Source organism: Nyctereutes procyonoides, unplaced genomic scaffold (assembly GCF_905146905.1).
Source record: "Nyctereutes procyonoides isolate TBG_1078 unplaced genomic scaffold, NYPRO_anot_genome, whole genome shotgun sequence".
Classification (NCBI taxonomy): domain Eukaryota; kingdom Metazoa; phylum Chordata; class Mammalia; order Carnivora; family Canidae; genus Nyctereutes; species Nyctereutes procyonoides.
The window spans coordinates 8695149-8719496 of record NW_026575034.1 but is presented as its reverse complement, the minus strand read 5'-3'; the positions used below and the strand labels follow the sequence as shown (position 1 = coordinate 8719496).

General features: G+C 48.2%; 1 protein-coding gene across 8 annotated transcripts in view; it reads left to right on the top strand.

Annotated features, from left to right (window-relative positions):
* NAV2 (neuron navigator 2) overlaps positions 1-24348 on the top strand; it is a 724598-nt gene that overhangs the window by 589386 nt on the left and 110864 nt on the right. For all 8 annotated transcript variants that reach the window (XM_055317510.1, XM_055317509.1, XM_055317508.1 and 5 more), the window contains one exon: positions 5079-5201. In XM_055317510.1, coding sequence (XP_055173485.1) covers positions 5079-5201 — 123 coding nt within the window. The remainder of the gene's footprint in view (positions 1-5078; positions 5202-24348) is intronic.

Genomic DNA, 24348 nt, shown 5'->3' with positions numbered 1-24348 from the left:
CCTCTGAAAAACAGATAATACAATACACTTGATGAGAGCCTTGAAGATACCGTGTCATGACTTATGGGAAGCACTTAGCACAGTACTCAGCCTCCATAATCATTAGTTCTTATTAATAATGATGCACACAGGGTCCCCCAGCTGGCCAGGGGCAGAGGAGACATTTGAACCCAGGTCTCTATTGCTCGCTCTCTTATTTTTTATTTTTTTAGATTTTATTTATTTGACAGAGAGAGAGAGCACGCAAGCATAAGCAGGGAGAGAGAGAGAAGGAGCAGCAGACTCTCTACTGAGCAAGGAGCCCGATGCAGGGCTCGATCCCAGGACCTTGAGATCATGACCTGAGCCGAAGGCAGATGCTTAACCAACCGAGCCTCTCAGGTGCCCAAACCCACGTCTCTGTGACAAGAGAGCCCTATTGCTTGTTCCTATGCTCCTGGGCCAGCCCAGAGAGCCCCAGCCTAGAAAAGGAAACATTTTCCACACACCTTACGTATTAGCCCAGGCTCCATCCGGGGGCCTCTAGGAAGGCCGTGGAAGCTGGAGGCAGAGCCCCTGCACCCATCACTGCAGAACTCGAGAGGATAATGTAGAAATTGTTGATTTGCTTGTTGGCTTAGTCAGGACCCCAGGAGGCAAACATTAGGATATGACCAGCACATCATTAGGCTCCAGCATCAATTATTTATTTCCCCAAGGAGAAGGAACCTTACAGTGTTGGTGCTGGAAGATCCAGTCCCTGGATCTGTTGCTTCCTCTCCTTGTGACCTCAGGCAAGTCCTTTCATCTCTACCCAGTGTGAGCCTTGCTAAAGCTCCCAAAGGTGGCAGGCGGCCATCACTTCCTCACCTCCAACCCTGCCGTCCTGAGCACAAGCCTTCTAATCACTGCTGGACAAGGGCCAGCGACTCAGGTGGACACACCAGTGACTGTTTCACCTGTAATGATGCCTTTGTAAGGGATTGACTTGAAGGCAGTCTGTGTTAATGTAGTCAGTAGCCGGTTCCTACGCAAATGTGGGTCAAACCAAAATTCTGTTTTTCATTGAGCATAGAAGCTTATTTAAAAATATATAGGGAGCTTTTTGTAAATGAGACTATTGGAATCAGTGGGTAATAATTTAGAAATAAATATTTTATTTATTATTTTTAAAGATTTTTATTTATTTATTCATGAGAGACACACACAGAGAGAGGGGAACAGACACAGGCAGACAGAGAAGCAGGCCCCATGCAGGGAGCCTGGCGTGGGACTCGATCCTGGGTCTCCAGGATCACACCCTGGGCTGAAGGCGGCACTAAACCACGAGCCACCTGGGCTGCTCATAGAAATAAATATTTTAAATTAGATCCTTGAGGGGGATCCCTGGGTGGCTCAGCAGTTTAGCGCCTGCCTTTGGCCCAGGGCATGATCCTGGAGACCTGGGATCGAGTCCCACATTGGGCTCCCTGCATGGAGCCTGCTTCTCCCTCCTCCTGTGTCTCAGCCTCTCTCTCTCTCTCTCTCTCTCTCTCTCTCTCTCATGAATGAATAAATTAAAAAATCTTTTTAAATAAATAGATAAATAAATTAGATCCTTGAGTGTGAGCCTGCTGTAGTGACAACTATCTCCAATGTTATGCTGTCTCCTAGTGAGAGGACATAAAACAATTAATTTTTAAGAATATTATTTTTAAAATATATGATTGGATATGTGTTTTTACAAATGTCTGGGAAAAGATGTACATTCCCCATTTCCTCACCATTTTTACCCACTCCCCACCCACGCCCCAGCTGCTCTCACACACAGTGAATGAAATAATTGAAATGAAGCTTGATCACAGTCAGATTAGCAGCATTCAGCTACCTGGCTCTTCAGTTCTCTGTGCATTTGGGAGGGCAGAGGATTTGATTTATCCTTGCCTTTTCCCTCCTCTTTGCCCTAAACAAAATCAGAATTCCCTGCAGCAGTTGGCAGGCCAGGGTGACACATCCAGTCCCATCTCTCCAGGGCCTTCCCACCGCTGTTGGTTTTCATTTTTGACAAAACCACATTGTGCTGGGATATTACAGGGTTGGAGGCTGCGGCACGTCTGGGCATTCGTCTGTGGAATACTCTCTAGGCCCTGCCCTGCGCCTCCACAGAAAGCGAAGGCTGTGTACATGTGGGCCTCATCTACACGCCTGGGTGCGTGTAATTGCCTAACTGTGTGTGTTGTTTCACTAGCAGTGAAAATCCAGCAGGGAAATGAATGCCAAAATGAATTCGTTTGTCCTTTGACAAGATCCCTGCAGTTGAAAAGTTCTAGTTTATATGGCTGGATGGGCTTTGCTAAAATCAAAATTAACTGCCTTACTTAATGGTGCAACAGATTGTGTTTTGAAGAGCTTCCCCTGAATTCTCCTTGAAAGGACATTTGAAATAGAAAGTCTTAGCCTCTGGCAAAGTCACTGCATCTTGATGTAAATGGTTTTTTTCTCCTTGTGCTGGCGTAGGATGTGTACAGGGTGCCTACCACTGGACCCTGGGTCACCTTGAATGGGTGGGTGGTTGGATGGACAGATGGATGGGTAAACCAGCAGATGAACAGTTTAATTTGCCTTTCCATATATCTTAGGTTCATGTTTGGTGGCATTTAAGAGGAAGGAAAAGCTGGGTGGGGTGCCTGGCTGGCTCAGTCACTGGAGCATGTAACTCTTGATCTTGGGGTCATGAGTGTGAGCCCCATGTTTGGGGTAGAGATTAGAGATTACTTAAAAAAAAAAAAAAAACGTTTAAAAGAAAAAAGAATTGCTTTATTTTTTGGGGAAAAAAAAAAAAGAGGAAGTGGCACCTGGATGGCTCATTTGGTGGAGCTTGCGACTCTTTATCTTGGGTCATGAGTTCGACCCTCACATTGGGTGTAGATATTATTTTAAAAAATCAAATAATATAAAAAGCAGAAAGCAAACCTGTAATTGGTGTCCTCCTGAAAAGATTTTGCTAAACCCATCCTATGGCTGTGTCTTTGGTCTTCATTCAACAAAAACAATTTGTGGTAAGCACCTAATATGTGTTAGGCTCATGGGATATAGTAAAAATAGTGCCTGCCTTCAAGGAATTTACTGTCTAGTGTAGGAAATAAGCACTAAAAGGTAATCATACAAATAATTATTTAACTATAAGCTGTAATCTCTATGTTTTTTGTTTTATTGAGACACGATTCATAAAATCCACCCTTTTAAAAGCGTATAATGGGGCAGCCCTGGTGGCTCAGCAGTTTAGCGTCTGCCTTCCGCCCAGGGCGTAATCCTCGAGACCCCAGATGGAATCCTATGTTGGGCTCCCTGCATGGAGCCTGCTTCTCCCTCTGCCTGTGTCTCTGCCTCTCTCTGTGTGTCTCTCATGAGTAAATAAATAAAATATTTAAAATAAAATAAAAAAATAAATAAAAGTGTATAATGGAGTGGTTTTTAATATTTTCACAGAATTTTTGTTTTTTCAGATGACACAGTAGAGTGAACAATTCAGTCTAATCTGTTTCATTTTGTTGGCACAACCACAAACAATTGCCTTGACCACTCAAACTTTACATTACATTGGCATCGCTTTGTCTGTGATCATCAGTGTCATAAAGCAGGGATGGGGCGGGGGAGGTCAGAGAAGTTCCACTTAGCCCTGGTGTCCTGGAAGCTGCCCTAAGGTAGAATTCTTTTGCCTCTTATGGAAGCTTCTTACCCCACGATGCTCCAGTGAGAACTTTTTTCTCTGCCCCTAACTAAAACTTACTGGTGGTGGGCAACCTCCACAGCATCCTGTAATTCCACTTTTCTAAGAATATATCCGCAAAAGATCCCAAACTAGAAGTAGAAGAAAGAGTTGACAACCCTTAGGATTTACCTCATGCCTCATATATTCTAAAGCTAAAAGGCCAAATGCAGTGAAACATTCTGTGATGTAGCTCAGTTCACCATTTCAGGAAAATCACCACTTGATGGTCTTCTTAATACATGTCATTTCACTTGAAATGTAAGACACCTACATTTTCACACAGCTTACAGGTCTATCTGATGGGGCCCATGGAGGAATTAAAGGGATCTGGGTTTAGTTTCTTGCTCTGCCCAGGTTTTGTTTTGCCTTCCTGTTCTCTGAAGATGGGGGTGATGGCACAAGCAGTATCCCTTGTGGGATGTTGTGAAGGAGGCAGGGTAGGTGAAGTAAAGCTGCTTTGTACCCGCGCTGCCTCCTACTGGTGGCTAAGCTCTCAGGACCTGGTCTGGGTAGCAGATGGCTATCTATACAGAAGAAATCCCGGGGAACCCCCTCCTCTGATACTACTGACTCCGTCATAAGATAGCTTTATGGACTCACCGAGAAATCTGGAAGACTTAATTAGTATGAGTGTTTGGAGAGTTTTGTGACAACACTCTTAAGACATCGATATCAAAGGTGAAATTCACCTTTGTAGATGCCTCAAGATGATGACAACCCCAATAATGTCTTCCATGTATACGGTGTTACACGAATTGCAGAGCACTTTCTTATGCCTTATCTGGCTAATTCTCATGTCTGCCTTGGGATGTAGGAAGGCTGTGATATTCCCATAGTTCAGGTAAGAGTCCCAGAGAAGCAACTTGCCCATGACGATAAAGGTGGCTCATCTGTCCTCTGTCTTTTCTTTCCGTCTCTTTTAAAAGCTTGCCTACTTTCTCCACTGCACCGTACTGTAATATTTTTTTCCATATGATTTGCTAATGATTATCAGTTCTGTTCACATTACTTAGGTGAAACACCTGCTTGTATAATTGCCAAATTAAAAAAGAGGTCATGAATACATCTGACAGTTAATTTTATTCACTAGTTCCCTTCTGCTTCATAGGTTCCTATGAGTTTGGTTAATTAAGTCAAGCTCTATTTTTGCTAGCAAGTGGGTGATCCTTTGAGTTGAATCAACCGCTGAGTTATTCCTGGGCTGTGATCAGTGACAGAGCATTGAGAAAGCTTCAGTTCCTTCCCCCTTTGAGCACAGGATGGCCATGCAGTGATTCTGGATGTGAACAAGACTGTGTGTGAATTGCCCTTGACCATATCTCTGCATCATCCTCTGCTTCTGTTAAAGGTACATGACTGATGGTGGACTTGGCCTCTACACTCGTCGCCTGAACCGGCTCCCTGATGGGATGGCCGTGGTGCGGGAGACCCTGCAAAGAAATACCTCCCTGGGCCTTGGAGATGCCGACAGGTGAGTTTGCTCCACTTGGGACTGTCCAGGTGCAGAGATCATTCCAGAGTGTCCTGAGAAGCAAGGGTGTGCTACTGAGAGCAGACAGGCACCTGCCGTGCCCCATGAAGGGGTTGGGAGCCTTTGAAAGCATTCCTGGGGTGAGGAGCTGGTGCAACAGGTAGGAGAGCACTGCTGAAGTCTTCTCAGGTCCTGCTTCTGGTTAAGGTGCTTCTCACAGGAAGAATAGAGGGAGTTCAGGCTCAGGTGGTTTGGGTTGTTTTGACTGTTGCTATTGCATCTTTGTCGGTTTCTCAGGCCCCAGGGACCTGCTTTACTCCCTGTTAGCCAGCTTTCTAGGTACTGTACCAGGAACAGAGTCCCTGGTGACACACAGAAGGCCTGTGTGCAGGAGGGAGCACTCCTGGCCTTGGCTGAGCTGGCTTCACTGTGAGTCTCCTGTGGCCTGGAAATAGGCAGCAAAGGTCAAGGGTGTAGTATATGCACCACATGCCGAGGAGCTGACACTATAGCCCTTGACTGGTCTTGGCTGCAGCCACCATCAGACAAGAAAAGAGTTTCGGAAGACTATTTGGTAATCCTTATGCTGACACACACGGATTCTATGGCTTTGAGCAATCTATCAAAGAAAGGGTTTGGACTACATGATCTCCAGGATCCCTTCCAGCTCTGACATGCTGTATTTCTAGATTTCGATACCCTTTAATGACCTGATCACAAAGGATTTTTACTGGCTTACTTGACCTCTTTCCCCCATGTGTGTTGATGAGACAAAACGTGGAATTTAGATGCAGGTGCTTGAAGTCGCCATACATTTTGGGGTGTTCATCCTTGTATACCAGAAACGCACACACTTGTAGCACAAACCCAGCTTCTTCCTGGCCTCTTAGCTGGATATACTTTTTACTAAGAGCTAAGTGATGTCTGCGGTTCTGTGGCTTAAGAGAAATAGGGCAGCACACTAAGGAGAAAGACGCTGAAGTCACCCCCAGGAATGGGATTTGCTCAAGAGGATCCTTCTGTCCAGGAAGGCTGAGAAGCCTGGGCTGGTGTAGAGAACACTGAATCAGTTGTCAGGAACTTGGGATCTGGCCCAGGCTCTGCCACTAACTTGAATATGCCCTTCTGAGAGTCTCCCAGCGTCCAGGGTGGTGATTTATGCCAGAGATGACAAAGGCTCTTCACCACAGTGCCAACTCAAGTCAGCTTTCTTCCTGTAATTAATTTGTTTAAAAGTATTGGTTTGGAAATTCCATAGAAAGGTGAACCCTTTGAGAACTGCTCTTTCTTTTTTTAAATACTGCTCTTCTTTTTTTCTTTTTAATTTGTTTTTTATTTTTTATTTTTTGTTTTTAGAGAGGGAGGACGGGGAGGGTTAGAGGGAGAGGGAGAGAGAGAATCTCAGGCAGGCTCCACGCCCAAGTACGGAGCCTGACACGGGGCTCAACTTCACAACCCTGAGATCATGACCTGAGAGACAGACACTTCGCCAACTGAGCCACCCAGGTGCCCTAGAGAACTGTTCTTCTGAAGGCTAAAACGCTCCATAACTAAACTCTTTAAAGGACATATTATCAGGGAGAAAATCTGTTGTTGTAACACCCCCACTGGAGATTTCACAATTTGCCTAGTTATTTTGCTTATTTGTAGTCTCCTGTAAACATGTAGCTGGTTAGTAAATCTATTAGCATGAAATTCAGGATTTACAAGGTACAATTTCCCTTGTAGCAAAAGAAGAATGTGCACTAGGCAGTTTAATTTAACGCTTCATTGCAGGGTTAATGAAATTATTATAGATCACAGCTGAGCTTGTTCCTGCTTTGGGAAATGGAGGATTGGGGTGGGATCTGGAAAGATAGAGAGTGTATGGTATCCTGTCCAGCTCAGCCTCTTTGATGGGACCAACTGGATAACACAGTGTCGTCTGGTTCTCCCCAGACTGGAATGCTCAGATGTGATCATTTAAGACTGAAAGGATAACTGACCAGCTTTTAGAGATAGAATTCAGGTGGCTTTTTTTTTTTTTAAGTGGGATCTAATAATGCTTACGAATCTCCTATTTCATGTAAGTTTTGACCTGTAGGCAGTGAGATATTTTTACATTATTCTAGAATATGTGAAATTTCATTCATCTTTAAAGTTACTGTAAATAGACCGTAGAATTGCTTCATCTTTGGCTAAGTTGAAGTAGTAGCACATTTGTTGCTCTAAATTCTTCAGGTAAATCTCTTCCAAAAACTATATTCTAGATGAGTGTTTCCCAAAGTGGGAGGCTAACTAACATCAGTGGTATGGGAAATAATTTTAGATAGTAGATAGGGAAGTATTTCTTTTATGTTTTAACTGTGTTATTGAAAAAATTTATAACTAGTACATCAAACCCAAGATTTTGCAAGTACTGTTTAGGGTAAAGATGAGTGTCGGCATTAGACAATTTAACGTGAAATATCAAGGAATAATATCACAGATGGTGTGCAGGTTATGTTTGTTTTCTTTAAAAAAAAAACAAGCAAATGCCTGCAGTCAAGGTAATTGTATTCTTATTCCTATAATGAAAAAATGTTAAGTTATTTAAATTAGACAAGTGAAAGAATATGGACCAAAAAAAAAAAAAATACACCACCTTTCCAGAATTCTTCCCTTTTAACCTGAAAAAAGAAGGTCCCAGAGCTGAGATATTTCTAGGAAACTTTATAAAAAGACAGCCCAGTCCTGAAGCGTTCGCACACAGACAGCAGAAGCAGACTACAGGACTTCTACGAAGGAAAGAGGAAAAGTACTGAGGGACGAGGCCTGGTTAGACGGCAGCCGAGAGGAGAGGCGTGTAAGGAGGGCCCCTCGCCTCACGGCGCCCGCAGGAGAAGCATCCAGAGCACAGCAGAGCAGCTCGGAGCCACAGCTCTCCCGGGGTGGGCCGGGCAGGCCGCTGACCTCCCAGACACCCCGTGGCTGTTTGCAACAGGATGTGGCTGGGGTATCTTCAAGGCTATTAAAAGTAACTGATTAGGAATATGTACCTTCGGAGCCTGGGAGATAGGGACCGTGTCTGTTTGGGAGTCTTGCGTGTCACCAGCCGGGGTCGGAGGAGTCAGAAAGGATGATAGTGAGTCCACGATGCCAAGTCTGCCCTTGAGCTCCCGTCGCTCTGCGGGGGTGCCACCCCTGGGACTTCAGCTTTTACCTGATAGTCATCAGTGGCCACTTCAGCAAACTAGAGCCCGCCGGCCGAGGGGGCAGGATCAAAGGGGACACACGGAGGTGGCTTGTTCCAAGTCATGGGCCCCTGATAACCGGCAAATAAAGAAGAGTTGGGTGGAGGTCCCTGAGCTGGCAGCCTGGGAGGGAAGAAGAAATAGGACCGGGGAGCCAGGGCACCGGCCTCGCAGACCGTCAGATGGTTTGTGGAGCTCCTGCCAGCTCCTGCGTGCTGTCCCCTTGGAACCCATCAAAAGTTCTTGAACTCCCGAGAGCTGAGGGCTTTCAGAGCTTCAAGCTCAGCCCTGGCAGTTTCCATTCCCAAGAACCGTTCGGCGTCCCTCCGAAGCATCGCTGTGCCGCTCGGGCCTTGCTGGCCTCCCCACCAGGTCGTGCTTCGAAGTGGTATCCCCTGCTCGTGCCAGTGTCCTTGAGGGCGTGAGGACAGAAATCAGGCTCCTTGTGCACCTTTAGGTCGGCAGGAGGACTTCAGAATGACTTGGTAATTTTCTTCTAAACCATTAGAATATTTATGGGGCCCCACTGGCCCTTATTAACTGAAGCAGTAATAAAAAATAGCACAACACGAATGCTGGGCCGTAAAATGTCAACCTGAGACTTGAACAAAATGACAGTTGCCCTCTGATGTCATGCCAAGAAACCAAGCAGGAAAAAGCAACTGTTTCAGTTCCTTCTGGTTGCAGGGTTTTCATTGCCCTCCAAACTCTGAATGTTTTAGGTATCGAGATTGCACTTTCAATTAGGATTCGGAGTCACCGCACAAACTTCGCCGTTTGCCGCTGGGGCCGTGACCTCGGTGCTCGGAGCTGCCCCAGTTTCAGCTTGAATTGAGAGTCCCACAGTGTGAGGATGTAACTATGCAACCTGGTATTTCACCAGCCTGCCAAGCCCAGTCCTCCTCCTCACCGGGAAGGTCACAAGCTCCCCGCAAGAGCCCCGGGCACCGCTGGGCTCTGTGATTTGTGTGCAACAAGGCAGCCTCCTGGCACCAAGCAGTGTATTCACAGATTCAGGCCTGACTTGCAGAGAGGAGTTGAATCCAGCCAGGGGTCCCCGGCCAGCAGATGAAATTGGTGGGAGCCCTTACCAGGTGGTGGTAGGTCCCCAACCCAGGTGTTTCTTAGACAAAGCCCCTGCTTTGTGCAGATGACAGGAAGCAGAAATGGCAACGACTCCCTTGCCCTCCCTTCCAAGCCCATGGAAGGCAGGGTGATGGCCTCACAGTACCCACAGCGTAATCCCCAGAGCCTGTGGATATGTCATACCACGTGGTCAGGAGGAATTATGGTTGCTTATCAGCCGATGTTTGGATAGATTAGCCTGGATTATCTTGGTGGGCCCAGTGTGATCACAAGGTCCTTAAAAGTAAAAGAGGTGGGTGGGGGAGGAAGCAGAGCCATAAGCTGTAAGAAGGACTCCACTTGCCAGTTGCTGGCTCTGGAGACAGGTAGGGGCCCCAGCCAAAGGGTGCACGTGGCCTCTCTAAAGGGGAAAAGGAAAAAAATAAGATAAAAAATAAAGGGGGAAAAGGCAGGTGAACAGACTTTTTAGAGCCACCGAAGTGAGCACAGTCCTGCCAACACCTGTGCTCGCAGTCCATGAGACTCAGCTCCGATTTCTTTCTTTCTTTCTTTCTTTTTTTTTTTTTTTAAAGATTTTATACAGAGAAAGGCAGAGATGTAGGCAGAGGGAGAAGCAGGCTCCCTGCAGGGAACCCAGTGGGGAACTCGATCCCAGGACCCCGGGATCATGCCCTGAGCCAAAGGCATACGCTCAACCACTGAGCCACCCAGGTGCCCCTCAGCTTGGATTTCTGCCCCTCAGAACTGATAGTGCATTTTTATTGTTTCTGTTACCACATTTATAGTAATTTGTTACAGCAGCAATAGGAAACTACTACAGACCAGAAAATTATAAAAACCGAAATAGTCACCATTTCCTGATGGACCCCTGTCTGCTAGGAACTGTGCCAAGAACCTTACAAATATAATGTCGTTTCCTCCTAACCCTACTGCTTGAGACGAGGTATCATCCTGGTTTCTTTCTTTTTTTTTTTTTTTTTTTTAAAGATTTATTATTTATTCATGAGAGACACACAGAGAGAGAGAGGCAGAGAGGCAGAGACACAGGCAGAGGGAGAAGCAGGCTCCATGCAGGGAGCCTGATGTGGGACTCGATCCCGGACTCCAGGACCACACCCTGGGCTGAAGGCAGGCACTAAACCGCTGAGCTATCCAGGGAATCCCCCTCATCCTGTTTTCATAGGCTTGAAGCAGTGGTGCTCCGGGAGGGTCTGGTCAGTAGACATGCCGAAGGTCACATACGTACCTGGCAGGTGTCCACCTGGAATTGACCCCAGGCCCACCAGGCCCTCCCAGATGTTCTAACCACTTCACACAACTGCCTCTTTAGGGAGTCCTTAGGACAGAGGCTTTTCTATCCCTGGCTCTGGGCCCTTATCCTGGTGTCATCTTTTTAAATGAACCTCTAGTCACTAAAAATGCAAGCACATGGGATGCCTGGGTGGCTCAGTCAGTTGAGTGTCCCACTCTTGATTTCAACTTGGGTCCTGATGTCAGGGTCCTGAGATACAGCCTGGAGTCCAGCTCAGCGCTCAGCGGGGAGTCTACTTCTCTCCCTCTGCTCCTCCCCCTGCTCAAGCCTGTGTGCATACATGCACTCTCTTTCTGTGAGCCTCTCAAATCTTTTTTAAAAATAAAAATGCAAGGACTAGAACCTTGGGGAACCATTCAAAACAATTTTCATAAAGAGAGGAAGGGAGAGCACCTGGGTGGCTCAGTCCGTTAATTACACATCTGACTTTGGCTCAGGTCAAGATCTCAGGGACCTGGGATGGAGCCCTGTGTCAGGATCTCTGCTCAGCAGGGAGTCTGCTTCTTCCTCTCCCTCTGCTCCTCCCCCAATGTATGCACTCTCTTTCTCTCTCTCGCTCTCTCTAGTTCAAATAAATAAGTAAAAGCTTTAAAAAGAGAGAGAAGGCAGCCCCAGTGGTGCAGCGGTTTGGCACCGCCTGCAGCCTGGGGTGTGATCCTGGAGACCCGGGATCAAGTCCCACATCGGGCTCCCTGCATGGAGCCTGCTTCTCCCTCTGTCTGTGTCTCTGCCTCTCTCTCTCTCTGTAGCTATGAATAAATAAATAAAATATTTAAAAATAAATAAATAAAAATAAAAAGAGAGAAAAAGAGAGAAATGGGGGATATTTTATGACTCCTCTCCCCCCATCCCAGACTTTTGGCACCTAGACACTGCAGGTGGGCTTGCTCTCACGTTTCTCCCATCACTGGTCTCAGACCTCAAGGAAAAAGGCCCTTTTTTAATGCAGAACTGAGCCAGTTTATCGTGGCCTCCTTGAGGGTTTGGACCAGAGGTGTTTATTTCTTAAATTCTGATCTCCTGTAAACTTGTGTTGTTGGCCAGGGGAGGAACCCACAATTTCAAGACCCCGGGTAAGGACCTCCCTTTAGTGATCCAAGAAATCCAGGGGTCCCCAGCATCTGCAGGGATTCTGCAGTCATTGAAAAGTTCCCTTTCCTGGTCCTGGCTAACCACTCTGTGGTCCCTGAGGCATTGCTGGAGTTTCCCTACCCAGAGCTTGGGGGTTGACGGGCCTCCATGGCTAGGCCATAATTTAAGAAGTCCCCCCTATTCTTCCTCCCTCCCTGCTCACTGTCTCCCCTCTGTGTCTGCCCCCGCACTGTGAGTTCCTAATGCCTCACCAGTAAGGCAAGGGGGAATTTTTCCTTCTTTTACTCTTAATCCCACTTCATGCCATCTTAAGGTGTCAGCGTTTGAACTCCATTTCCCCTACAGTCATGTGCTGAGAGTGAGAGAATGTAGATCGGCACTGCCCAATATAAGAGCCACCAATGAAATGTGGCCATTGAAATGTAAAATGAACAAAAATTAAAAGCAGGGTTTCTTAGTCACACGAGTCACACATTTCAAGTGCTCTCAAGCCCCATGTGGTTCGTGGCTACCCCACCAGGCAGTGTAGACAGGACATCTCCATCATTGTAGAAGGTGCTTTCGGACAGTGCTTTATAGAAATCACCCTGTTGTATTTCAAAAGGCAGCCCTGAAGTGAAGGGAAGAGGCGGGGTTGGCTGAAAGGAGACCCTGGTTCCCATCCTCACTCCCACACAAGTCCCTTAGCTCTCTGAGGTTTGGGGGTTTGTCTCTATAACATAAGGACGGTACTCACAGGCGTCTCCCAGGACAGTTGTGAGGAATACGTGAGGTGAAGGTGGTGGAAGTGGTGGTAAAGTACCAAGCAAAGATAGATACTCTTGAGGATTCCTCCTTCCTGCAAACCACTCAGCAAGCTGGACTATCTCTGTGCAACTCTCTCTTTTTTTTTAAAGAATTAATTTATTTATTTATTATATTTATTTATTTGAGAGTCGGGGGGGGGGCAGAGGGAGAAAGGGAATCTCAAGCAGACTTTGTGCTGAGTGTGGAGCCCAACGCAGGGCTCGGTCATAACACCCTGAGATCATGATGTGAGCTGAAATCAAGAGTCAGATGCAGGGATGCCTGGGTGGCTCAGTGGTTTGGCATCTGCCTTCGGCTCAGGGCATGATCCCGGGATCAAGTCCCACACTGGGCTCCCTGCAGGGAACCTGCTTCTCCCTCTGCTTGTGTCTCTGCCTCTCTGTGTGTCTCTCATGAATAAATAAATAAAATCTTTTTTTTTTAAAAAAAAGGAATCCGATGCTTAGCTGACTGAGCCACCCAGGCACACCTCTCTTTTCTCTTTATTAATTAGTTAACTAGTAATTAAGCCCTCTTCTTTGCTAACAACGTAGAGTAACCACATATACTAGAAGAGCAATTGTAAATTCAAGCAGTGATGCACTAGGGAATGGGGTTGGGATGTGGGGGGTGGGGTGGGGAGGTAAGTTAGAATAGGACATGCAGGGGAGGGAGGAGAGAACTGAGAATACAGATAAACTCATATAAGGTCCTAGGTGGTTGCACATTCTAGTGGTAGTTCAGCACCAAGCTTCCTAGCAGCCTAAGTGGAATGAACTCTCTCTTGCTTCCCCTTCCCTTCTGACTTTGCCCAGACTGTTTTGCCTTGATCTTTCCTTGCTTGGGTTGGCCAGCTGGTCTCTCACTCTCCTCCATCTCTTCCTCTGTCTTTCCTATCTTTCCTTCCCTCTTTTGACGGCCTGTTACACCTACTAGAGCCCCTGAGCATTGTGTTAGGTCTGCATTTAAGGCTTCTGCTCCTCTTCTGGGGACAAGACAGTGCCTCTAGCACAGCACCCAACATCCATGATCCTCTCTGCGTCTCCTTTGTATCCCTCTTCCCATTCTCTCCTGCTATGGACAGCAAAGGGAGACAAAGTAGGAGAGAGTGAGAGTCCCATTCATTTTAAAGCTCATAAAAGGAGCCTTAGAGGCAAATCTCTATTTCCGTGGTAACAGGGTAGTAATTACTGCATTGGCTTTTCCCAAAGGCCTCTTTGCTGCTGGTGCCACTGGCTTCCTTTTTAAGTAAGAGCTGCTGCTTGTGGAATGGGTGGGCAGGGGCCACCTGTGCTGAGCAGGAGGGTGGTGCTGACAGGAAGCAAACCATCTGCACTTTAAGCCACAAAGGAATTCTCCCAGAGGGATTGTACAGAGAAGAGAATGAATAGTCTGTGGGGTAGCATTTCACATACATGCGGTGTTTTCACTTAAAAAAAAAAAAAAAAAAGGAGGCAGTATAGTGGCCCCATGAGAATTGTTTACTCTTTACTCCCAGCGTTGCCCAACTTTGTAAGCATGTTCCAGGTTACACTGTGGCAGAAGCACAGATGACTGTGCATGTGTGTGCGTCGGGGTGGGGAGCACGGCCACTCCCCCAAGTACGTTTCCCCAAACTGGTGCCTTTTCAGTATTTGTTTACAGGTAATCTGTAGACCTGGTGGTCGCTCCAAGTATGAGAAGACCTCTAGAAGCTTAGGAAAGCAAGAATGGGAGGTCAAAGAGAAAAGCCAAAATGGGGCACCTTCCACTGTGCTTACTCCTTTAGCAACCCAGAGCTTAGGCCCGCATCCCTAAGTCAGAATCTGGCTACATCTGTGCGCTGCAACAGAAAATGTCATCGTGTGTTTTAATCCAGGTACTTGGGCAAGTCTGTGCCTTAGTCAGCCTAGGATCGTTTGTGCTGTGTAACAAGCAACTCGAGTCTGGCCGTTGCTGCTCAGTAGGAGGCGATGTTGTACATGACTGTCACTCTGGGGCCCAGGGTGCCAGAGCACTAATCATTTCAAGCACTGGCAAACCATGGCAAGAAGGAGAGTGTGGTGAGCCATACACTATCTCTTAAAGCTTCTGCCCAGAAATGGCCAGTGGTAACTTGGCACTGGTTTGTTGTTAGCCCAGATGTCACAAGGCTACACTTAAATTCAAAAGTGGATAGAAGCACAATTCTACTATGTGCTTATGAGAACAGAAGACATACGGTGAATGGTACTGGTGACCATCATTGTTTTATTACATGTAAGTGACAGTCCTAGCTCAGTACTACTCCCTCCTCATTATTTAACCAGTCCTGATGTGGGACTCGATCCTGGGACTCCAGGACCACACCCTGGGTCAAAGGCAGGTGCTAAACCGCTGAGCCACCCAGGGATCCCCTCATGATATATTTTATACCTATGCATTGCCAGGCACTGTGCCACCCAGTACTACCCATGGCATTCAGTAGCTCCTCTGGGTTGGGAAGAGTGAGCACGTAGATGAGGTGTATGATGACAGAGCTGGTTAAGGCAACCATGCTATGGGTCAGTTGCATTTCCAGTTTTAGTATATGTGCTGCCATAGTGAGGACTCAGTTGCATCTCAACAAAGTATTTGGATTGTGTTTTGATATGTGACAGCTTATAGAGAATGCCGATGATTGTTTAATATTAACTGAGCACCTACTGTGTACCAAGCCCTGGGGGTTCAAGATGAGTAGGACATGGTCTACTGCTCCCTGCCCTCAAGAAGCTTGTGATCAAGTAGAGGGGTAAAAAGCCAAATAAGGGCAGCCTGGGTGGCTTAGCGGTTTAGTGCTGCCTTTAGCCCAGCGCGTGATCCTGGAGACCTGAGATCGAGTCCCACATCAGGCTCCCTGCATGGAGCCTGTTTCTCCCTCTGCCTATGTCTCTGCGCACCCTCCCCCCTCTCTCATGAATAAATAAATAAAATCTAAAAAAAAAAAAAAAGAAGAAGCCAAATAAGCCATCACAGCTAACTGTGCCAAGTGCCAGCAGTATGGGAGCAGGAAGGACCAGGAATATTCCTGGGGGCTACACGTCATCCTAAACTTGTTATCATAATAAAACACTGGAGGAGGTTTCTTTTCTTGCTGGTGTTGATTTGGAAGATCCTAAGTGTCAAGAGAGGCCCGCTTATCTCATCATCTGTTTGAGATTTCTTTTTTGGCTTGTTTCCTTTAATGTCCCTTGTCATTTTTGAAGAGCAACCTAGCCTTGACTTCTGTTACTGAAATGCAAGAGCTGATTTCAATAAGCCCTGTGGATAGGCTGTCCTTACATTCGCCTGTGAAGTGTCCCTGATTATGATGTGACCTTTAGTCTGGTCACGCTGGACGGCTGTGCCAGCTCAGAATTTTTACCCAAGGTTACCTTGCATGTAAATGTGTTTTTTCCAGGCTGCCTCTCCCAAGCCAGGCCTAGTTGAGTAGATCTTACGGAGCAAAGTTGGGGGGCGGGAGGGAGGAGACCATCAGAGTCCCCATTTGTAATCCTCTTCCTTTGCCAGAGGAAACTGAGGCTCAGGGAAATCGTTAGTGACCCAGTGACCACTCTGTCCTCCAGGCTTTAGGGAACAGGGTCATCTCAGTGGGAGTTTGGGAAGGATGAACTGGAGAGTAACTCTACTGAAAGCACATTATCTGTTTGATGATGTTGATGAATGGAGCCCATGCAGGAAGGGAAGGAGTGCTCTAGGAACCAGAAGACCTCATCCTAGATCTGGCTCTGCCACCTCTGAACATCTTGCGCAAGATGCTTCTCCTACGCACCCATGGTTCTTTGTGTGCCTTCAGACCGGCTGATCCTAAGGTCCCCAGGCTCCTGTGAGTCACTGTTCATGTTTATCACTTGAAGGGCAGGGTTAACAGAATGACTCATGAGTGTAGCTCATCTGCACAGGCAGGGACCCCAGGAACTTTTCATCTCGGGTAGTCATGATGACAGGTGTCATCGTGTGATGGTATGTCAATGAAGAGTGTGGCTCTTGCCCAAGGCCTCTGGTGTGTGCAGACCCAGTGGGCTGTGGGCCACCCCTCCGCCCCCACTTCTGCTAGCAGACCTCTTCCAGAGGAGGGAAAGCCTCAAGGCATCTGTCTTCACCGCACTTCAAAGCTAAGCCTCTACTAAGCTGCCATGCACTTTACTTTGAGGAATCAGAGAGGAGGGTGGTTGTTGCCGATGGCAGATACAGAGGAATGCCCAAAGTTGATGGCCAGAATGAAATCTTCCAGAGGGGGGAATATGGGGTGGTCAGAGCTGTGGATGAGAGTTGTGGGGCCGTGGACCTTTCTGGCACTTTGGAGGAATTCTGCTGTCGTACGCTGCAATGGATTTTGCTCTAACTTGGAGCATCCCCAAAATCATATTAGGAGTTGAAACTTAGGGGATTGTGGTCTTATTTTCTTTGAGATAAAATCCCAAGTAACTGATTAAGTAGTGAATTGTATTTGGTTGGGTGGGTGTTTTGACTTAGGATTTAATTTGTCTTGGATGTACGTTGTTCCCTAAATCAGCACAAAGAGTGGGAGCTGCCCGTCCAGAGTGGGGGCAGTCAGCCTTGGGATCGGGCGGTGTCGGGGACTTGGAGTGACTTCCCTGTGCTGTGATTGTTCATCCAGTTGGCAGGCTCCACGATGTATGCCAGAGTCCCAGAGAGCCGAGCAGCACTTGGAGTGGGTTCCCACGAGAAAACTGGGTTTTACATAAGGGAACAGGCTCCAAAAGGTGACATTCCTTCGCCATAGTCTCAGGGCTATAAGGGGCAACTTTGGGATCTGAATTCAGGTCTCTCCGGGCACAAAGCCTTTGCTTTTAGTCATCGTGTTTGCCTCTTCTTCTGTTCAAAAGCTGGGTTTCCAGCCCTCCAGAGGTGAACCTCCCTTGGCGCTACACGAGCAATCGCTGGGCATCTTCTCGGTGCCTAGCACCAGTCCAGGTACTTGCACAGGTGGCAGCCTCTGGGCTGCTGACCTGAAAGACCATCTTTTTCCCAGGTCTTGTTTTCCCCCACCGGACAGCACAGCGAGAGGAGCGCCCAGATTGCAGCTCGGTGTCAGGCCAGGCCCTGCAACTGCTGAGGGAGCTCTGTCCCTTGCTTGGGAGGATTTTAGGGATGCCAAACGTCCAGCAGAGCCCTCAGAGTTGCCTTTGTCACAGCGATCACACCTGGACCTGCAGGGTTTGCCTTGAGCCGCAGACCCCTGTGGCTTTGTTGTGTCTCTACTGCGGGGAGAGGAGGCCGCTTTGTCTGCTCCGAGGCAGCCCTTGTCCACTGTGCGCTTTGATTTATCTCCCTCATTAATCTGTGATGCTCGGCACTGTAAAATTGCCTGACAGGAGATCTGAAGGGACACTGACATTTTGAGGGATGTTGCAAGATTGCGCGGAGGAGATTAAAGGGGGCTGAGGGAAATGAGGTGGTTGCATGGCTCGGTGGGCTCGAACCCCGTCTCTCCTTCAGCTTACCCTGAGATTTGGGGATGGGGACTCACAACCCTACCAGTGGTGACGTGGGGCTTGAAAAAACAGTCCCCTCTGGCCTCTGCTTTGGCCTCTCCTGACGTGCTTGCTGTAGATGAGCAAGCAGTAGATGAAGATGTGCAGCAGGGCCACAGGGCACGTGGGTTGCAATGGGTCTGTTGTGTCGCCTTTTGCAGGGTGCTCAAGTGGACTAGGGGCCAGTACTGGGGCCCCTCTGGTGTCCTCCGGTCCGTCAGAGCTGGCTCCGCTGCCTGAGTGCCGTGGGGGCAGAGGAGGGTGGACTTGTACTGTAGGAGTTGCTGTGGGGAGAAGGGATCCGTTTCTCCACAGGAGCTCGGGGTATACCTGGGAGGGAGGTTCCTTGGGAGTCCGCGCAGTTTGCAGGCTGTGCTCTGAGTCTCCTTAGCAGCAACAGCCCCCACTCACCGAGCACCTGCTGTGTTCCAGGTTTTCTCTCAGATGGTTTCTGTATTTGCTTTAACATCCCAAGGGACCCAACAGGACAGGAGTCATCCTTATTTCACAGCTGAGGAGTCTGGGTCAGCGAGCGTACGTGACTCGCCCAGGGGCACACAGGCAGTTTTGAATTCCAACGCAGGCCTGTCTGACTTCAAAGCCAATATTCTCTCCAGGGCATCATGATGTCTGTCTCTAAAATGAGGCGGGTGTGGGGGCGTGCCAATGACAATTAGTCCAAGAATATAGCTCTCTCGTGGAATAATCAGGAATAACCTCTGAGGGCTGGCCTGGTGGCTCAGCTGGTTAAGCATCTAACTCTGGATTTCACCTCAGGGTTGTGAGATCGAGCCCCATGTCAGGCTCTGTGCTGGGCATGGAGAGTGCTTAAGATTCTCTCCCTCCACCCCTCCCCCTCCCTCTCCCCCTCCCCCTCCCCCTCCCTCTCCCCCTCCCCTTCTACCTTCCCCTCCTCCTCCTCTTAAAAAAAAAAAAAAGAAAGAAAAAGAGAAAGAATAACCTCCAGGTTTCTACACAGTTAACCTCCACTCGTGCTCCAAGACTGGCTCCAACCTTCCCTGGGCTGCCGTCTCCCCTCCTCCCATCACCCCAAACAGGGCCCTTTGGGGGTCTCTCATACCTTCAGGTTCTCACCCTCACCTCTAGTAGCATGTAACATGCCTTTGCAATGTGGTCTCCCCTGGGGCACCTGGCTGGCTCAGTCAGTAGAGCATGTGACTCTTGATCTTGGGGTCGAGCCCCATGTTGGGTATAGAGCTTACTTTAAAAATATATGCTTTGTGGAGTGTGGTTTCCCCTGCCAAATTAAGAGAGAGGAACCAGGGGCACCTGCGTGCCTCAGCGGTTGAACATCTACCTTCGGTTCAGGGTGTGATCCTGGGGCCCTAGGATGGAATCCTGCATTGGGTTCCCTGGGAGGAGCCTGCTTCTCCCTCTACCTGTGTCTCTGCCTCTCTCTGTGTGTCTCTCACGAATAAATAAATGAAATCTTTAAAAAAAAAATTATCCTAAGGATCATTAATAAGACTTACTGACTATTTAAACGCCTTCTCCTTTTCCATCTCATCCATTGGCAAATCTTGGGCATAGTCCCTCCAAATGCTCTCAAATCTCTCTACTTCTTTCTTTCTCTCTCTCTCCCTCTCTTTCTCTCTCTCTCCACCCCCCGCCCCATCTACTATCCCATGGGTCCAGGCTGCCCTTCTCTCTCATTGAGTTCCCACCGTGGCCTCTTGACTGGGTTTGTTGTCTTCTCTGTGGCCTCCATGCAGTACATTCTCTAGCCACTGGGATCTTCTTAACATATATGTCAGATCCCCTCTGCCCCCTCCCTAAAACTTCGCCTCAGTGGACTCCTACTGCACAGAGAATAAAACCCAGACTCCTGGGCAGCCTGGGTGGCCCAGCGGTTTAGCACTGCCTTCACCCCAGGGCCTGATCCTGGAGACCCAGAATCAAGTCCCACATCGGGCTCCCTGCATGGAGCCTGCTTCTCCCTCTGCCTGTGTCTCTGCCTAACTCTCTCTCTGTGTCTCTCATGAATAAATAAATAAAATCTTAAAAAAAAAAAAAACAACCAGACTCCTTACTATGGCCTCCAAATAGGACATGCTCTAGCCCCTGCCCATCTCTCTGGCCTCACCTGCTCCCACTTTCCCCTCCCTCATTCATACCTCCATCCAGTTCCTTGAATTTGCCAAACCCTTTGCATAGGCTGTTCCCTCCCTCTGGCCTTTGCTTCCCTCCCTTCTCCTTTCGCCTCTACAAAGGCTGACTCATCCCATCCTTCAGGTCTCAACTCACACATCACCCTCCTTACAGAGATGCTGTTCCTGACCACTCGATCTCACAAAGGTCTCTGCTGTTAGTGTCTTTTAGAGCATTCAGTGTGTTTCACATCCAGTATTTTTATTTGTATATTATGACTCCCCATATGACCGTAAGCATTAGTAAAACTTCTGTTGGCAAGGGCATCTCCTTCCTAGCACAGTGCCTGGCTCAGAGGGCTGCTCATTACATGTGCTATGTATGAGTGGGAAAATGTCTAGCTCTCAGGCTAATATGCAAAATATTTAAAACCATATGATACAGGCATCCTCTAACCAGAATAAGGCACTGACTGACCAACCAGACCAAGGCACTGGCCAATCAGGCCTTAGCAGTGGCAAACAACTCATGATGGCACAAAATTAGCCTTGGGGCTCTCTGGCTTATGGTGAACCCTCCCACTGAGTCCTCATCCAGGCCTCAGAATAAGTTAACTGTGGCCCCAGCCAGCCTTCAAAAACTGGGTTTGTTGGTATCCAGCAGCTTCTCCTGCGGGAGACTGAATGGTTTGACCTGGTCTACTACCTTTTTAGGAAAAATGATCTCAAACCTTTGACCCCCCTGACATGTTTAGATTCCAGCTTTTCCACATCTCAGCTGTGTGATTTCTCAGCTACATGAGAGGTCAGTTAATTCAGCCATCCTAAGCCTCTGTGACCTCATCTGAAAAATAAAAAATAATGAGCCCACTTCATGGAACTGTTGAAGCATGAATGGGGGTAACGCAGGGACAGTGTCACATAGTGGCTGGGCCCAGTCGCGCCCTCGATGGATGACAGCAAGCTTTATGTAGCAAGGAATTCGAACGCCAGTTGCTCAGGTGAGGAAAGGGAGTCACAGAAACGTACGGGTGCCTAAATTGGGGAGCCAGAATGGAAGTAGGAATCCTTGCAGCCCCAGGTCCAGCACCACAGCCATCAGCCCCTCTGTCCCTCAGTGTACCCTTGTCTTTATGATTCTGCTCATTCAGCTCTGGTCCCCCTGCTTCTCCTGTACTTGGGATGCTCTGTCAGGAGAAAAAGCAGAAGATGCCATCTAAGGCCTGAGACCCCAATGGGTACGTGGCAGGAGCCGAAGTAGCACACCGCATCCTGGCAGGAAGTCCCAGTCTTTGGAACCAGCAGACTAACCACCATGTAACAACGTCAGAGGTGCAAACCTGTAAAAATCCCCAGCAAAGGTCTTGAAACAGAACTTGAAAGGATTTATGACCCTGTGGATTTGAACATCAGTCTGAGCCAAGCTATAATTCCCGCTCGCTTTTGGAAGTAAAGATCAGAGCCATAATTTGAGGAGGGCCTTGGATTGTGCTCTGATTATGTTTCAAGACACATGCTGTGGGATGATGAAGCTGTTGTGGGAGGGTCTGGGGTACTGAGCTGGGTAGGGGGTATGGTGGGGAGGGGGGAAGAGAGTCAAGTAGGGTGTCTAGCCGTGGCAATTAAATGCCCTTGCTTCTCACTTTAAACAGAGTCCCGAGGTAGCCTCCCAGAGGGCTGTGCTCTTAATGATCTGGAATAAAGGGGTAGAGAGCACAGCCAGCAAGCTGGTGGGGCTAATGCAGCCCTGGCCTTGAATGTCCCTGCAGGAAGTCTGTAGCAGAGCTCCTGTGTCCACAAGCAGCACTTGTCATGCTAATGACTCAGCCACTCTGGTGCCACTGAGGTCAGCTCCCAGATTTCAGATTTGAACTCCACCAAAGTGGAAGCCAGAGTGCTGGGACTCTTTCTCTGTCCCTCATCACCAAACCTCCCCCAACCACACACACACACATATCCTGGCATCTTCTCATGTGCTGTGGATCCTGGCACGGTCCATCTGCTCTGGGCCACTGTCCTCTTACTTGGCACATCGTCCCCAGCATAGACACAGCGATCTGACTGTGTGCATCACTTGGCTGCTTAAAATCCTCTGTGGCCCCACGTCACAGACAGGACAGAGTGCCAGCCTCCAGAGATCCACCCAGCCTTGGCCCTTGCTGCCACCCCAGCCTCACTGCCCATGTCATAATCCACAGCACCAGACTCTTAGCGCTCCCCAGCATACTCCATGGTGTTTTGAGTCTCTGCCCATGGAATGCCCTCTCCTGACCCTACTTTGCCAGACTGACACATAGGCTTCTATCTGCATTCACTTCTGAAGACCCCCAGCTGGGCATCTCAGACTTATTAAGTTTCCTTCCTTGGTGCTCCCAAAGGACCTCATGCAATCCTTTAACTTCTAACAAAATCTTGACTTTTTTTTTTTTCTATTTTCTCTACAGTAAGCTTGAAAGCAGGGATTATCTTATTTATCTCTGGGTTTTAGGACCTGATAATACAATGTCCAGCATGTAGTAGTCCATGGTCAATACTTGTTGAGCTGAGCCCCAGTTTTGACCAGATGAGCCATGTTTCCCCAGCTTTTTCAGTACGAACACCCTTGTATTTCTCATCTTAGCACTGGTTCAGCCCCTGGCCGACTGGTTGGCACAGAGATATTCATGAGGATCAGATGCAAGTCTGACAAGATGACTTGGGTGTGGCTGGCCTGCCCAGCTGGCACGGCACTGGCCAAAAACTGTATGGGGTGCTGTGCTAGTGCTGTAGGGACACAGAGATCTGGAGCAGAGCCTTCTTTAAAGATACCAACCTTTTCCCTTGTCTCAAAGACCAGGTCATGGGCAGCTGAGGGAGTGTGTAGTGCCAACAGTGGAATATCAGTGCTTTTTGGTTCAGAGGTCAGAACGAGAGCACTACAGCAAAGGGCAGACGGAAAAGGATTCCTGGAGGAGGGAACTTCTAGGTGCATCTTGGAAAACAGCTGGGCTTTGTGAGTGGTAAGGAGGAGAAAGAGCAATCCAAGTTTGGCAGGGAGAGAAATGGGACATGGAGAAGGAGGAGAGCCTAGGAATTTCATCTCTGGGAGACGAAGTCCCATCTCTGAAAGCTGACTGTTCTCCCAGGCTGGCGGGTGCTTCAGTCTGACACTTAAAGGCCTGGTAGCCGTGTCCCACTGCACCCTTCCGGAGTACCTCCCCCAGCTCCCGGCTGCATCAGGGGTCATGCCTGTGTCCTTCAAGAGAAGCCTCCTGAAAACAGATACTGAGGGACTGAAGCAAATAGCTGACTTATTTGTAGATGTTCTGCGGCTCACGGTGTCAGAGCTGGCCACCTCCTAATGATTAAACACTACACAAACACCCAAGGACCAGGGTGTCCCACCATAAATGGGTCGTAAACCAGGGTGGGAACAGCTGTCCTGTGAGCTGGGAGGAAGTGAGGGTGGAGAAATGCTTTCTGCCCTAAGCAACAAATCCTCTAGCAGGCACCGAAAGAACAGATCCAGACCTTTATGCAACTAGGAGGGAGGTCAGGGAGGAAAGAGTTGGGGTTCTGAGGTCATAGAGAGTGGAAAAAACCGACTGCCTTCCTCCCATCCCCTATGCCAGGTGCTTGAAATATGCAGTGCCTCAGTATCCATCAGAGCCTGGTGGATTTGAGCTTATAGTTGGGTAAATAGAACTAGTAATTGATGGGCCTCAATTCAAACAAGATCTGTATTGCTGCCCCATTTCATCTGCATACCCATCTACGAGGGGAAAGCTGTCACCACCATCCTCAAGTTAGATGATGTAACTGATTCAGACTAGGTCATTTGTCTGGAGTCCCACAGTAAGCGGGACTAGGACCCAGTTGTCTGACCCTCTAACAGAAGCTTCTGCATTGTCTCCAATGATTCCTCTTTGCCCTCGGCCATCCCCAGGGTCAGGCGACTCCAAGTACAAGATGTGAAACATTGTCTTTCCTACTCTATCTTTTTTTTTTTTTTTTAATTTATGATAGTCACAGAAAGAGAGAGAGAGAGAGAGGCAGAGACACAGAGACACAGGCAGA